The following is a 12601-nucleotide window of genomic DNA, read 5'->3' on the forward strand; positions in this document are numbered from 1 at the left end:
GTAAAATTTAATGAGGTTGCCAGCTGTTGCCAGCAATTTGTTGCCAATGGACACGGCACAGTGTTGCCATCTTTTTATATGCTGATTATAGTACTAAGGCGTAAAAATTCTAGTATTTCTGAAAAATATATAGCACAGGAACATTTTTCGTCTTTAATCTTTTAAAATTATAGTATTTTGGTATATTTGGCGTACAATTATAGTATTTTACATTTTTCGCGGAATTAAAAAAATGATAGTAGGTATTGTACTATAATTATAGTACGGTTGGCATCACTGACACGGTATGACGACTCGTAGAGCCAAGAATGATGATAAATTGATAAAAATACCACACGATTAAATTAAAAATAATTACAAGATAAAAAGAACCTTTTACATAAGTACCACGTTTTTAAATTTTCTGTTGAATCATATAAACTTGACAATTCTATGTATTAATAAATATAGAATACCTACCGAAATGTCATTTTGACATTTCATATTGATTTCCATAGTAACGCACGTATATATTAATAATTTAGTTGCTAGGACCCCCTTAGCAACCAACAATAGTGAGTACCTAGTAAATATTACTTTTTAACGAATTTTTTCCGAAACATACAAAACAGAATGAACTTATAATGAATTCAATTCTGCTTAAAGATGGCCAAAAGTATTAAAAAATGGATTCCCGTCGTGATCTGATATATTCTAAAAGTTTCAAATGTCTAGCTAGTCGGGAAGTTAGTTAAAAATCTTGGACAAACAAGAAAAAATCTGTACGGGACAAACAAGAATACGAGCTAATAAAAACATGGTAAAAAATAAAGTCTTACAATTTTCTCATTGTAGATCACACACACCGAATTGAAATTCTACAAACACACAACTGGAGTTGACCTATTATCTGTGGTTGTTGAGTATTATGTACCCATTTTATAATATATGGTAAGTACCTAATTATATTATAAAGATAGGGGTGGCCAAACTTTGAATCACTACGGGCGACATGCATTTGAAATTATTGGCGGCGGTCCAGCGCTCGAAATGGAAATCTATACGAACCGGAACGCTAAATAATTTAACATAGTATTTATCTAATTTAATGTATAATGTATTTTATAAAAATGGTTGTTAAAAAAATAATAATTTGTCCACGAGACAGAGCGCTATTTTTGGGATTTCGTGAATCGTAACTCGCTCCGTTTCGAGTCCTGGTCGTGAGGATTATTATTTCACATACTTTACAAACATAAATAGTCATATTTTTGATTAAATGGTAATGTAATACGTCAGAGATATAACAATAACATGCGCCATAAAAATAACTACGCTAAAAACGCCGTTATAAAAAGCACAGACAAAACAGCTCATATTACATTCCTGACTGCAATAAATAAACTATACTTTTGATCATTGTTTAAATACAATAATTATTAGTCTCAAACAGCGCTTGAAATCGAAAATTTTATGAACCGGAGCGCTCGATAATTTTACAAAAATATTAACCTAGTTATCTAATTTTATTTAATGTATTTTATAAAAATAAGTATGTTCGACTTTTTATAAGGCCTATCTAACTCTGACAGTCAAATTATTTTTTTCCACGAGACGGAGCGATAATTTTGAGGATCTTATGAACCGGAACGGCGCTCCGGTGCGTTCCGGCTCATTTCAAACCCTGCGGCGGTCTACTACCATTAAAAGTAGGTAGTGATTTTAAAGCCAAAAATAAGTCTTCCTTATTGAAATTAAACATAATTAATAATGTCAATATCAATTCAATATCAAATTATTTTAATAATAGCAATTGATGATGACTTCTGACAAACATAACAATAGTATGTAACAAGACGCAAAAAACACTAAAATTCCTATATTTCCGTACTATAAATTGGTGCAAAGTACTATAATTTTGCAATAGAAGAAAAATTGGCGAACCAAGAAAAAAGTGGAGGTAAACAAAGCCTTTGACCGGTTTAAAATGAAATTTATTGAATTCGCCGCACAGACATTATTGGTTACAAGACGTCAGTGGTGCACCCAGGATTTAATATTGGGGGGGGGGGGGGGGGCAAGGAGGAGAATGTAAATTAGTCCCATAGGCTCTTTTTCTTCTTCACAGCCTAATTTCTCGTTTATTGTATCGTATCTCGTTCGTTTATTGGTCTTTTGTCTATTGCACTCGGTGTACCTATACCATGGTCCCCATATCCTGAAACGGGCCATCAGGCTAGGATATTTGGCGAGCCCCCTACCTACTGCTAAGATTAAAGACAGTGTGAAACACTACATTAACGTTTTTCAAATTGTGTTTTAGTTCAAATTAAGGGTACTTATACAGTGAATTATTGGCGATTTTTAATACATCCACTTTAATAATGGAGCTGTTAGCTGCATAATAATCAAAAGAATATATTGTACAATTATATAAGTAATTGAAAATGTTAATATGGCCATGAAGTATAATAGCGCCGCAGGCGACTTTTTTTACTATTAAAGCTAATTTATGATGTGTGTTCATCTCACTTATCTGGTCAACCCGACACGCCGGGCCCCCCACAGCCTGGGCCCCCAGGCTAGAGCCCTGTCAGCCCTCCCCAGCCATGACCTACACCACTCCGGAATTTGGGTGAACACCGAGAATTTTTTGACAGTTCCATTAGGGATTGGTTTTCTAAAAAAAACCTGACATTAGTGTTTCGAAATTTTTGTGTTAGAAATTAAAATCTAAGAAATTTTTCAAAAAAGGGTGCTGGAGAATTATTACAAATCATTTTTTTGCCGTGTTTTTATTTGTCTAAGCCCAAAGGTATAGTTTATTGGCTTTCAATTTCAATGTTTAAAATCATTCTGATAATTTTCATGTTTGGGGGGTGTCAGAGCCTCTTGCCCCCCCTCTGGGTGCGCCACTGCAAGACGTACTTACCTAAATAAAAAAGGCCTCGAAATTTCTGAAATAGGTATCCTGTACATTTTCAACAGCTGACGATAAGGCGTACAATAATTATTTCTTGGACCGCGTAGGTACTACCTATAATTCGGTGACAAAAAGATCGCAACACTGGTGTGGGGATAAATGAAGGGTTTCCGAAGAAATAAAGTTGTTTGCTGCTTGCCCACACGCCCCATGTTCAATTGTTAACAGATTTTAAAACAACAGTGCTCGAATTACATCTGATCTGTTATCTTAATATTAAATTTATTTATCTCCCGTCTGTTGACTTGTTTCACTTAACTAGTATGTAGTTCATACAAGAGTATTCGTCACGTCTTCTATTGTGTGCTCCGGATGTCATCAATATAAATAATATTTTTACTGTCACTTAAGCATTGTAGACAAATGTGAATTATTGTGAGGTCAAGTTGCACTGTTACATGACCGCGGGGGCCCTCTGTGATTTTTATCTAATACAAAATACTATCAGCTGACAAGTGAGGGTTATCGTTTATCGTCGAAAAAATATTTAACTAGTACGCTTTTATATTGCAGTGAAAACTTACACCAAATTGATGATTGAACAATACACAGAACGATAGGTAGGTATATGAACGCTGAGTTTATATATACACTAATTAGGGCCTTACAATCTAATATAAAATTATAGTAAGGTATTTATGCTGGGCCCACGATGGCCCTGGTGAGAATGCTGGGTCTGGCAAGTACTCGTACCTACACATGTTGTTTTTCAATTTATGTATGAGTCAGAGTATGGACCTCATAGGTTGAGCAAGTGGCTGACATCCATTTCTCCTAAAAACCAAAATCTGTTTAGGATCGGATATGGTCGGAAATTTGTGCTGGTTGATACGTTCTGATGGAAGATCATACTGCATTAGGTCATATTAATAAACAACATTAAATTTGATGATTAATTAAGTTCACAACGGAGATTGAAAAAACGGAATTTTTCCATTTATTGATGAGGAAGTTATTAAGAAAAATTGATGTTTCTTTAGGTCACAGAGGTGTCTAAAGAACGGTTAAGGCTATACTTCAGCTGGGGCACGGTCTAAACTAAATCGAACGTGACTACGCGACGCAAAGATGGTGCAAAAGCGCGTGCAGAACAAAACATAATTTGTCATAAAAATTCAACATGGGTCCATTTAATGTTATGTTTATTGTTCTATTAGTAATAATAATAATAATTATATTCATTGACATGTTTTCTTTTTCAAGTAAATGGGTTTTTTAGTCATCTTTACACGATTTAAGTGATTAAGATTCCCCCGACGCCATCACAAAACAAATTGACGTGTTTACAGCTCGACTAATCTCCGATTGGCAGCGAGTCCAAATTTTCGTCGCACCTATAGTTGAAAATTATTTGCCGTTTCACTGAAGTATACTCTTAAATACATGTAAATTGTACGTAAAATATATTTTCACCGTGGCACAGTTCGCCGTGAGTTTTCTTATCGGAAAGAGATTGATAGAAACGGCGAATTGTACCACGGTGAACATGTTTTACGTACAATTTACATGTACCCATTTTACTAGGTATTTTGGTAGTTGGATTTTATGGTTTTAATTTAATATTTTATCCTGGGGGCTTCAAAATCAGTCAATACCTTTGGCTTCAAGGTTCCTAAGCCCGCCACTGTTACTACTGATTTAATTCTAGTAAAAAAAAAACAATTAGATACATAAAATATTAATTAATCGGATAATATTACAACATGAAAATATTATATCTTTTAATGGCGAAGTATATAATATGAAATTAATAAAATTAGGTCAGTTAAACTAAATTATTATCTATGGAGTTTGAGTACATATTGATAGAATCTCTGTCAATAGGAAATACTAAGGGTTGGAATGAAATGAATCAGCCGAATGAAGTGCCAGGCTTTCCCGGAAGTCATGAATCCGCTGTGGGCACTGTTGGTATTGCACATTCAATTTATTACAGTATGCAACTACGGCTTAAATCAGTTGCGAATATTACTTTTTACTGTTTTATTAGAATTAGTCCTACATCATCTAGGTATTTTAATATTCACAATAATATGATGAAACGGGTTTTAATTTTACTAATTTTTAACTTACATTGATAACTTACCCATAAAATATATTATGTATGTAATATATACAGGTAATTTACTACAATATATTATTATTATTTATTATAATGATATAATAGGTACGTAGTGATATTGGGCTAGTCGACCACTACACGCGGCAACGACATTCGCCGCTACAGCTCAGAAATGTACATAGTGTAGTGTCGCGTTCGATAAATTTAGCCCCGTCGCACACATAAAATCTTCTCGGCTGCATGGCCATAAATCAAAACTGCCAGCAATGTTGCAATTCTCTTTCGCGCATAAAGCCGGGACAGTGATGTCGCAATGCTGCAAAACAACGCTATGTCTATGTATCTTGAGCCTAAACGCCCTAAACGAATGGAAAACCGGAAGAGCAGCATCTGTGAAAGTGCTGCTAAAACATTTCCTGTGTTTGATATGCCGTCCATTACATTCTTTTTATATTTAATATTCTTTTAATACCACAGCAGGCCTAGGGGCCCAATGACAATATTATAGTTTAACAGTAGTGTATTTAGTCAAATAAGTGAAAGAATCACATATACCCAGGCTTTGAGAAAATCACATAAATAATAGGTATATTGTGTCCTAACCGGGGATCCAACCTGGAGCTCCCGGATGACAAGCCAGCGCCTTACGTATTGCACCATGAGAGCCGTGTTAACGTTAAGTTTATAATATATGTATTAAGTTACATATTGAGTTTTGTAAATGCCAACAAAATAACAACGACAATTCTGATGTATTGCAGTCGTGTTTTGTGGTCATCCGGCTGATGAGTTTGTCTATCTTAAATCAATGTTAGGTATATAATAATACTAATATTAATGAAGCGAAGAGATGATTAGTTGCATGACAGAGCAAAAATTCCAGTACATCAGCCCTGTGAGTAGCAACTTGATGGATTAATAAAATGCTTTATGCTGTAAAAATATTGTATGTCCAAATAATAAGTTATTATCAAAAGTATGTTAAGATAACATTGACTCGGCCATGTCCATTTCGTGTAGGATTTTCAATCGATTTTCTCAAAACATATTAAAACTAGACATACAATAACTTTGCGAATCTATAGACATATGAAATGCTCTAACGAAATAATATTCGAATCTAGTTTGGTCTAGAAACACTATTGTTGATTTGGGCTGCTGTTTCTAATAGTTATAATGATATTCAACCCACGGTAACAGAGGTTTAATGAAAAAAAAATAGAAGAATGATACTATTTGAAAGTAGCAATAGGTGATATAGTGATTTGTACTCGTATAACCAAATAAATCTCTTCCGTTATTTTCCGTCATCTAATAATGTTTTGGTAGGTCTAATCGTAATAATGCTATACCCCGTTTACACGTGCTGACAGTACGTAATATCGCGCCCAAACAAGAAACTGCACGTGTAAACACGTATTATCGCGCAAGTTGTAAGATTGTATGTATGGATCAAAAATGTTCAGAAGCTTCTGAATTTTTACCCAATAATTGTAATTGCATGACGGCGCGCGCAGTAGAACTTACTATAGTGGCGAACCTGCCGGAAGAAATACGAAATACACTTCACCTCACAAGTTCGCAGAATTGGCCAGAAAAGGCAGGTAAAATGTTTGTTACAAACGTGTCAGCGACAAAAATTAGTATTTATTGATTAATTCGGCTATCTTCGTATTATACGGCAGTTTTCTCCGACAGTTTTGTCCGGCAGTTTGTTCGACAGTTTTTTACGAAAGTTTTCCCGACAGTTTTGTTCGAAAGTTTTGTCCGACAGTTTTGTCTGACTTTTTCTTATCAGGGGCCCTATCTTAGAACTTGCGAGTGCCAGCTGCCCGGTCGACATGACCTCATATGACATCATTGTGACGTACTACCGGAGTGATAATAGCATTCGAGAAAATAACGCTACTCAGACAGCGGCGCTATTCATTGTCACCATACACATATAGGTGTTTCATCGTAATAATATCTACGGTGAGCACTGTGGGCTGGGCGGCATGCCTCGAGCGTGTATTGGCTGACGTCACAATTACGTCATGTCGTCTGGTGCCACATGAGTCGACAGTTAGGAAATCGCGGTGCTGGAAGCAATTCTTCTACCGCTGCATTTTTTGAATTTGACATGATCTTGATTACCTTTGATGTTGCTAATTTTTTGTACCACTAATTTTCTCGGAATAGTAAAATAATCATTAAAGCTATGCAGAATCGGAGAATACCCTAATTACTAATATTATATTATTGTATCAAAAGATATTCCAATGATTACACCAATTAGGCCCTGTAGTATGCGTAAATTTGTCGATAGTATTAAAAAATATACAGTGACTAACTCCAAAGTACAAAAAAATGTATACCTACCAATTCTAATTTATTGCAGCAAACAGTAACTTGCATTGTGCTTATTTTTTGTATACATATTTTTACAATTATTTAACTGCTGTGACGGCGTCACTGAGTTAATTATTTATTACCCGAGTACAATTCTGTGATTCATCGGAAGACATCAAATAAACATTTTAACGATTTGACTTCATTTTATTACTTTGCACTAGTTAATGTTTAGGGCACTAGTGATAATTGATAATGCTGGAATTGTAGAAATTTGACACTGTTTTTTGTTATTCTGAAAATATAATATCGTGCAGTCATTGACCAACCATTTTGAACGACGGGTTCTAGTTTCAGAGGAGTGAATCTATTTCTGAAAGGATGATTAAATAGTAATGATAACAATATATACCCACGGCAGTGTTTACCAAAGTGTGGTACGCGTACCTCCTGGGGTACGGGAAGAGTTTGGTGGGGGGACGCGCTGCACCGGGCTTTGGCTGCGCCTGGTTCAACAAGCATTAATAAAATATTCATGCTAGAAGGTTTATCGTATGCGGAAGAAGAGCATTTATTGGAATTAGCCTCAGACGGATTCTTGAAAAATAAAAACAAGGAGTGTACTTTAACATCATTCTGGTTGCAAATGCAATATGTGTATCCAGTTTAAACAGAGAAAGTCCTGAAATACATCTTGCCTTTGCCAACTTCATATAGGTATATTTTGTGAAGTTGCTTTTTCAGCATTTGTAGACATTAAGTAAAAAAAAGAACAGGCTTTTGAATATGGAACCGCATCTCAGATTAAAATTAATAACCAGGGAACCAAATTACGATGATCTGTCGTCTCAACAGAAACAATTTCATCCTTCTAATTGATTATAATGAAAGTTATTAATTTATAATGTAACTTTTATTTATTTTATTATGAATGAATTTTATTTTTCGATTATTATTATTTTGTTTATGTGCTAAAAAGCAAAAAATAAACATATTTTGATTATTATTAAAGTATATGCATTTTTTTTTGACTCAGTGTTACGAAAATTATAGAAGGGGTACACAAATGTCGAAAGTTTGGGGAACACTGACCCACGGGATATCTACATTTATTATAAAATGTTGAAGGTCATATTCCCAAAGTCCAGCATAGATCTGCACACAAATAATTTATTATATACTATATTCGGTTGAAAAGCTTTGGTCCCATACATAAACATTAAATTTTGTTTAAAACTCAAACCTGCAAACGTTGGTATCGTCAAAAAATGCGCGTTTTAATTAAAACTGCACTTCACAATACCAAGTGTCTCTACTTGGAGCGAAATACTAAACTTTTTTTTCTTTAATTTTGTTAACTGTCAATTCATGGTGGAACTGCATTGTATTGTTGTTTAATTTAATAAAACGCATTTGTTTTTGTAGTACTATTTCACTTTTAATCAATAATGAAATAGGTACTAAACATATTTTCGCAAATATGTTCACTTTTGATTGATTGTAAGTGCATTTATTTGAACATGTTTTCCATCCTGGTGGTACCTACAAAAAACCTTGACATTTGCATTAAAACATTTAAAATGTTTTTATACAATTGTATGTTGGTCTGCAGATACTATGGTGAACCTTTTTAGCTTGTTATCACACAATTTGTATTGACTTTGCTGAATATTGTTGTACAAAAATATCCAACTAATTGTGCATGAGAATATCTTTATCTTTCCCAAGTGAGACATTTTTACTGATACCTAGCATTAGTGATTACTGATTAGATAAATTCGCAGGAAGGAGAACAGCGATTCCGTTTTGAAGTCATGACACTTTATGCAAAAAACACACATCGAAAATAAATGCGTGTAGGTACAAGACAAATATAAAATTTAAATCGAATTGTTTTTGAAAATGCTTATCCTGATTATCCATAGGTACCTATTTATCTTGAGATCTTTAATGACCATTTAATATTAATTTGTATACGCATTAATACTACTAATTATGTTAGGTTTGGTCTTATTTCTTCGTTACAATTTTATTCAACATGCTCAATGTGTGTCAAGTCTGTCAATCTACGTAGATGCCAGGGCATACCTACGCGATGTTGTAAAATTACAAATATGGCCCCGGTCGACCAAAAATTGTTTTAATATAGACATGTTGGCCATACTTTATAACAGTGGTGAAGGGTGGAGTTAGGCTGTTAAGATCCGACATAAATATAGTGCACATTAAATTACACCCACGATGGCCACGCGGCTTAAGCGTCGGCCTATGGCGTCGTTGGTTCGAGGTTCGAATCCTGGATCTGATAAGTACACATATTTTTTTTCAATTCGAGTTTGGGTGTGAGCCAGAGTATGAGACCTAATAGGTTGAGCAAGTGGCTGACAAATATTTCTCGTAAAAACAAAATCTGTTAATACAAACTTCCACTATGTGGAGGCCCATATGATCATAATATTAGGATCGAACATGGTCGGAAACTGTGTCAGTCATATTGTATTTGTTTTCATTACGAGTTATTAACGATTACACATAATGATGCGACATCTCTGAGTGGTTACAATAGGTTAAAGAAACTATGATAAAGAATTTATCAGTCAATCGCAAGAAATTAGTATTAGTTTTTTATACCTATGTTTTTTGAGAGATAAATAATCTGAGAGAATCGACGAAGAATGGGATAATATAAAACATGTCAAAATGTTGCGGAGAGCAAAAAAATAAACTTAAAATATTTGCGCAGACATGTGGGGAAAGGATAAAGTAACGCCCATTCTATCGCCGAACGTAGACCTGTTGATTTTTCTTCATACGCTCTCCTCCGCTATATTTGCTGCGGTGCGGGTTGCGTCATTAATTCCGAACCGTCTGAAAGTTGGTTTTTCGCGAGCGCCGAGCGATCCGCCGCTAGAGTAGGGGCCGTCGCGGCGCCGATCCGTTGGCGTTCCGTCCGCGACGTCAGTCTCAGATAGGCGTCCGCGAGGGTAGTTCATGCCGGCGCTTTCCCGCGCTCACTGTATCAAATTCGACGTCGCAAATTCAAATTTCGAACTTGACACATCCGCCAAAACACGGCGATGAGAGTGACAAGGACTTTACGAAAATAGGAGTGCGCTCTGCTCTTGTTTATTTTTAATTTATTGTTTATGGTGCGCTTGGATATTGTTTTTGGTGGTTTTTGACTTTGAGTTTTCCGATGTTGGTGTAGGACGTGTATAATGGGACCAGGAAAAATGTTAGCGATGAGTTGGTGTCATTTTTTACTGTTGATTACGATCGTGGGGACCTTTTTATCAGGTTTGTTATCAATTACTTATTAACATTTATCAGTTTTAAACATGTTTCAAACTTATTAAAATACTAAAATCAAGTTTTCCGTAAAAGTTCCTATACTATTTTAAAACTTTTTTTAGGTACCTACCTATTAAAATCGGTAATTTTACACATTTTTAGACAGTTTTGAAAATGATTTTTACACTATATTTACATATAAATAAAAGTATATTGTTTTTATAAACTTATCGAAACGATATCGAAAACGGCAATATTACACAACACCATAATAATTAAAATATATGTCCGGCCTATTCAGATCGCGTTTTCCAATGATTATCTGGTAAGTATATATTATTATTTGAATGACACTGAAGTCAAAAGTTTAAATAATACGTTAATTTTATTGTAGTAGGTAAGTATTTTTTTCTAATAGCAGTAATTACTATAATACATACTAAATTCGTGACTAACCCATATAAAAAAAAAATATATATATTTAAGCGACGTAAGTCACGACTTTAAATTTAACACAACGTATCCTGAATAATATTCTGTAGTTTCTTGGACTTGGAAAATTTAAAAATAGTTTGATAAAAGTTATTGATAGTTTTTTTTAATTTTTTTTTATACAATCTCGATTTTTATGAACCACATGTTCCCCGACTGGACATGGCGGATCTAAATATAAACATTGCCAATGGAGTTACTTCACACTGCTAACATTCTGGCCGTGGTCCAAGGAGAGAGTAATATTTGGGGAATGGCGGAGTATGAAAATACGAATGATGTGAACGTCTAATTTTATATATTACATTTTTTTTGTTGATTCATAAACACTGATTTTGCGCTGCGTTATTATCTGTATTACGAAACATGTGCAACTGCGCCAACGACCTGAAGAAAAGTACTGAACCACAAGCGATAATAATAATGGATAACAGCCAAACAAATTATTTTTTTCGTACTTTAATTTTTGTTTTGAAATATTTTGTATCGCAGGTGAATGAGCTTATACACATTCCGATTTATCTGTTCGCGATTATATTCTTATAATTATTATGGTTTATTTATGAGACCGTCGGCTTATCCTTATAGCGTCATGGGTCCCAGGTTAGAATCCTGGGTCTGGCAAGCACACATAATATTGTTTTTCAATTTGTGTATGAGTCAGAGTATGGACCTAATAGGTTGAGTAAGTGGCTGACATCCATTTCTCATAAAAACAAAATCTGTCAATACAAACATCCACTTTGTGGAAGTCCATAATAATGATCTTATTAGGATCGGACATGGTCGAAGAAGAAAAGCGATAAGTAGGTATATTATAATATTATTAATACAGAGTTACAGTGCCGGGTCAGGTCTCCAAAAAGGTACTTACAATAATTAAAAGATTTTTTTTTGGTTCCTATGCCTTTTTTCTAAAACAAGTAAAATACTTAAGTACTTGTTATTTAATCAAAATCTAATGCATTTAACATTTTAAGCTCCATTGATATTAAGAAAAGTGAATAAGTATAATCAATCAGTGGCGAAGGGTGGAGGTAGGCTGTTAAGATCCGCCATAAATTGTGTACACTCAACTTTGTCGATCAAATGTATATGTTTTCATTGAACTAATACTACAATGTGTAGATAGTGTTTGTTAGTTTTTAAAATTCAATAATTATACTCTGCCTAATCCTAGCGATAGTAGATAATAGTCAAAAGTATTCGTTTATCTATAAAATATCTAAAATTATGCCATTAAAACATACATCATTTTAAATATTTTATAGATAGAAAATTATTTAGTTTTTTTGTTTTAGACAGGGCTTAATGAATTTAAAAAAAAGTAACCCTGTAATATGTATTCTTAATTCAATGAAAACAATTAAGTATGACTGAAAAAGTGTGCGCTATTTTTTATCGGATCGCCATAGCATACCTAAACTATTATGGTTGTTTTTAGGCAGGGTTTAATTGAATTT

At 34.2% G+C, this 12601-nt stretch overlaps 2 protein-coding genes across 3 annotated transcripts in view; one reads left to right on the forward strand and one right to left on the reverse strand.

Annotated features, from left to right (window-relative positions):
* The window catches only part of LOC147078717 (uncharacterized), an 869452-nt gene that overhangs the window by 773678 nt on the left and 83173 nt on the right, over window positions 1-12601 (reverse strand). The window lies entirely within an intron of this gene.
* The window catches only part of LOC147078735 (uncharacterized), a 119215-nt gene continuing 116929 nt past the window's right edge, over window positions 10316-12601 (forward strand). For both annotated transcript variants that reach the window (XM_085960408.1, XM_085960409.1), the window contains exon 1: window positions 10316-10652. In XM_085960408.1, coding sequence (XP_085816534.1) covers window positions 10574-10652 — 79 coding nt within the window. In that variant the 5' untranslated portion in view covers window positions 10316-10573. The remainder of the gene's footprint in view (window positions 10653-12601) is intronic.

This window comes from Rhyacophila brunnea, unplaced genomic scaffold (assembly GCF_057557595.1).
Source record: "Rhyacophila brunnea isolate RB1 unplaced genomic scaffold, BYU_Rbru_1.0 scaffold_11, whole genome shotgun sequence".
Taxonomy (NCBI): Eukaryota; Metazoa; Arthropoda; class Insecta; order Trichoptera; family Rhyacophilidae; genus Rhyacophila; species Rhyacophila brunnea.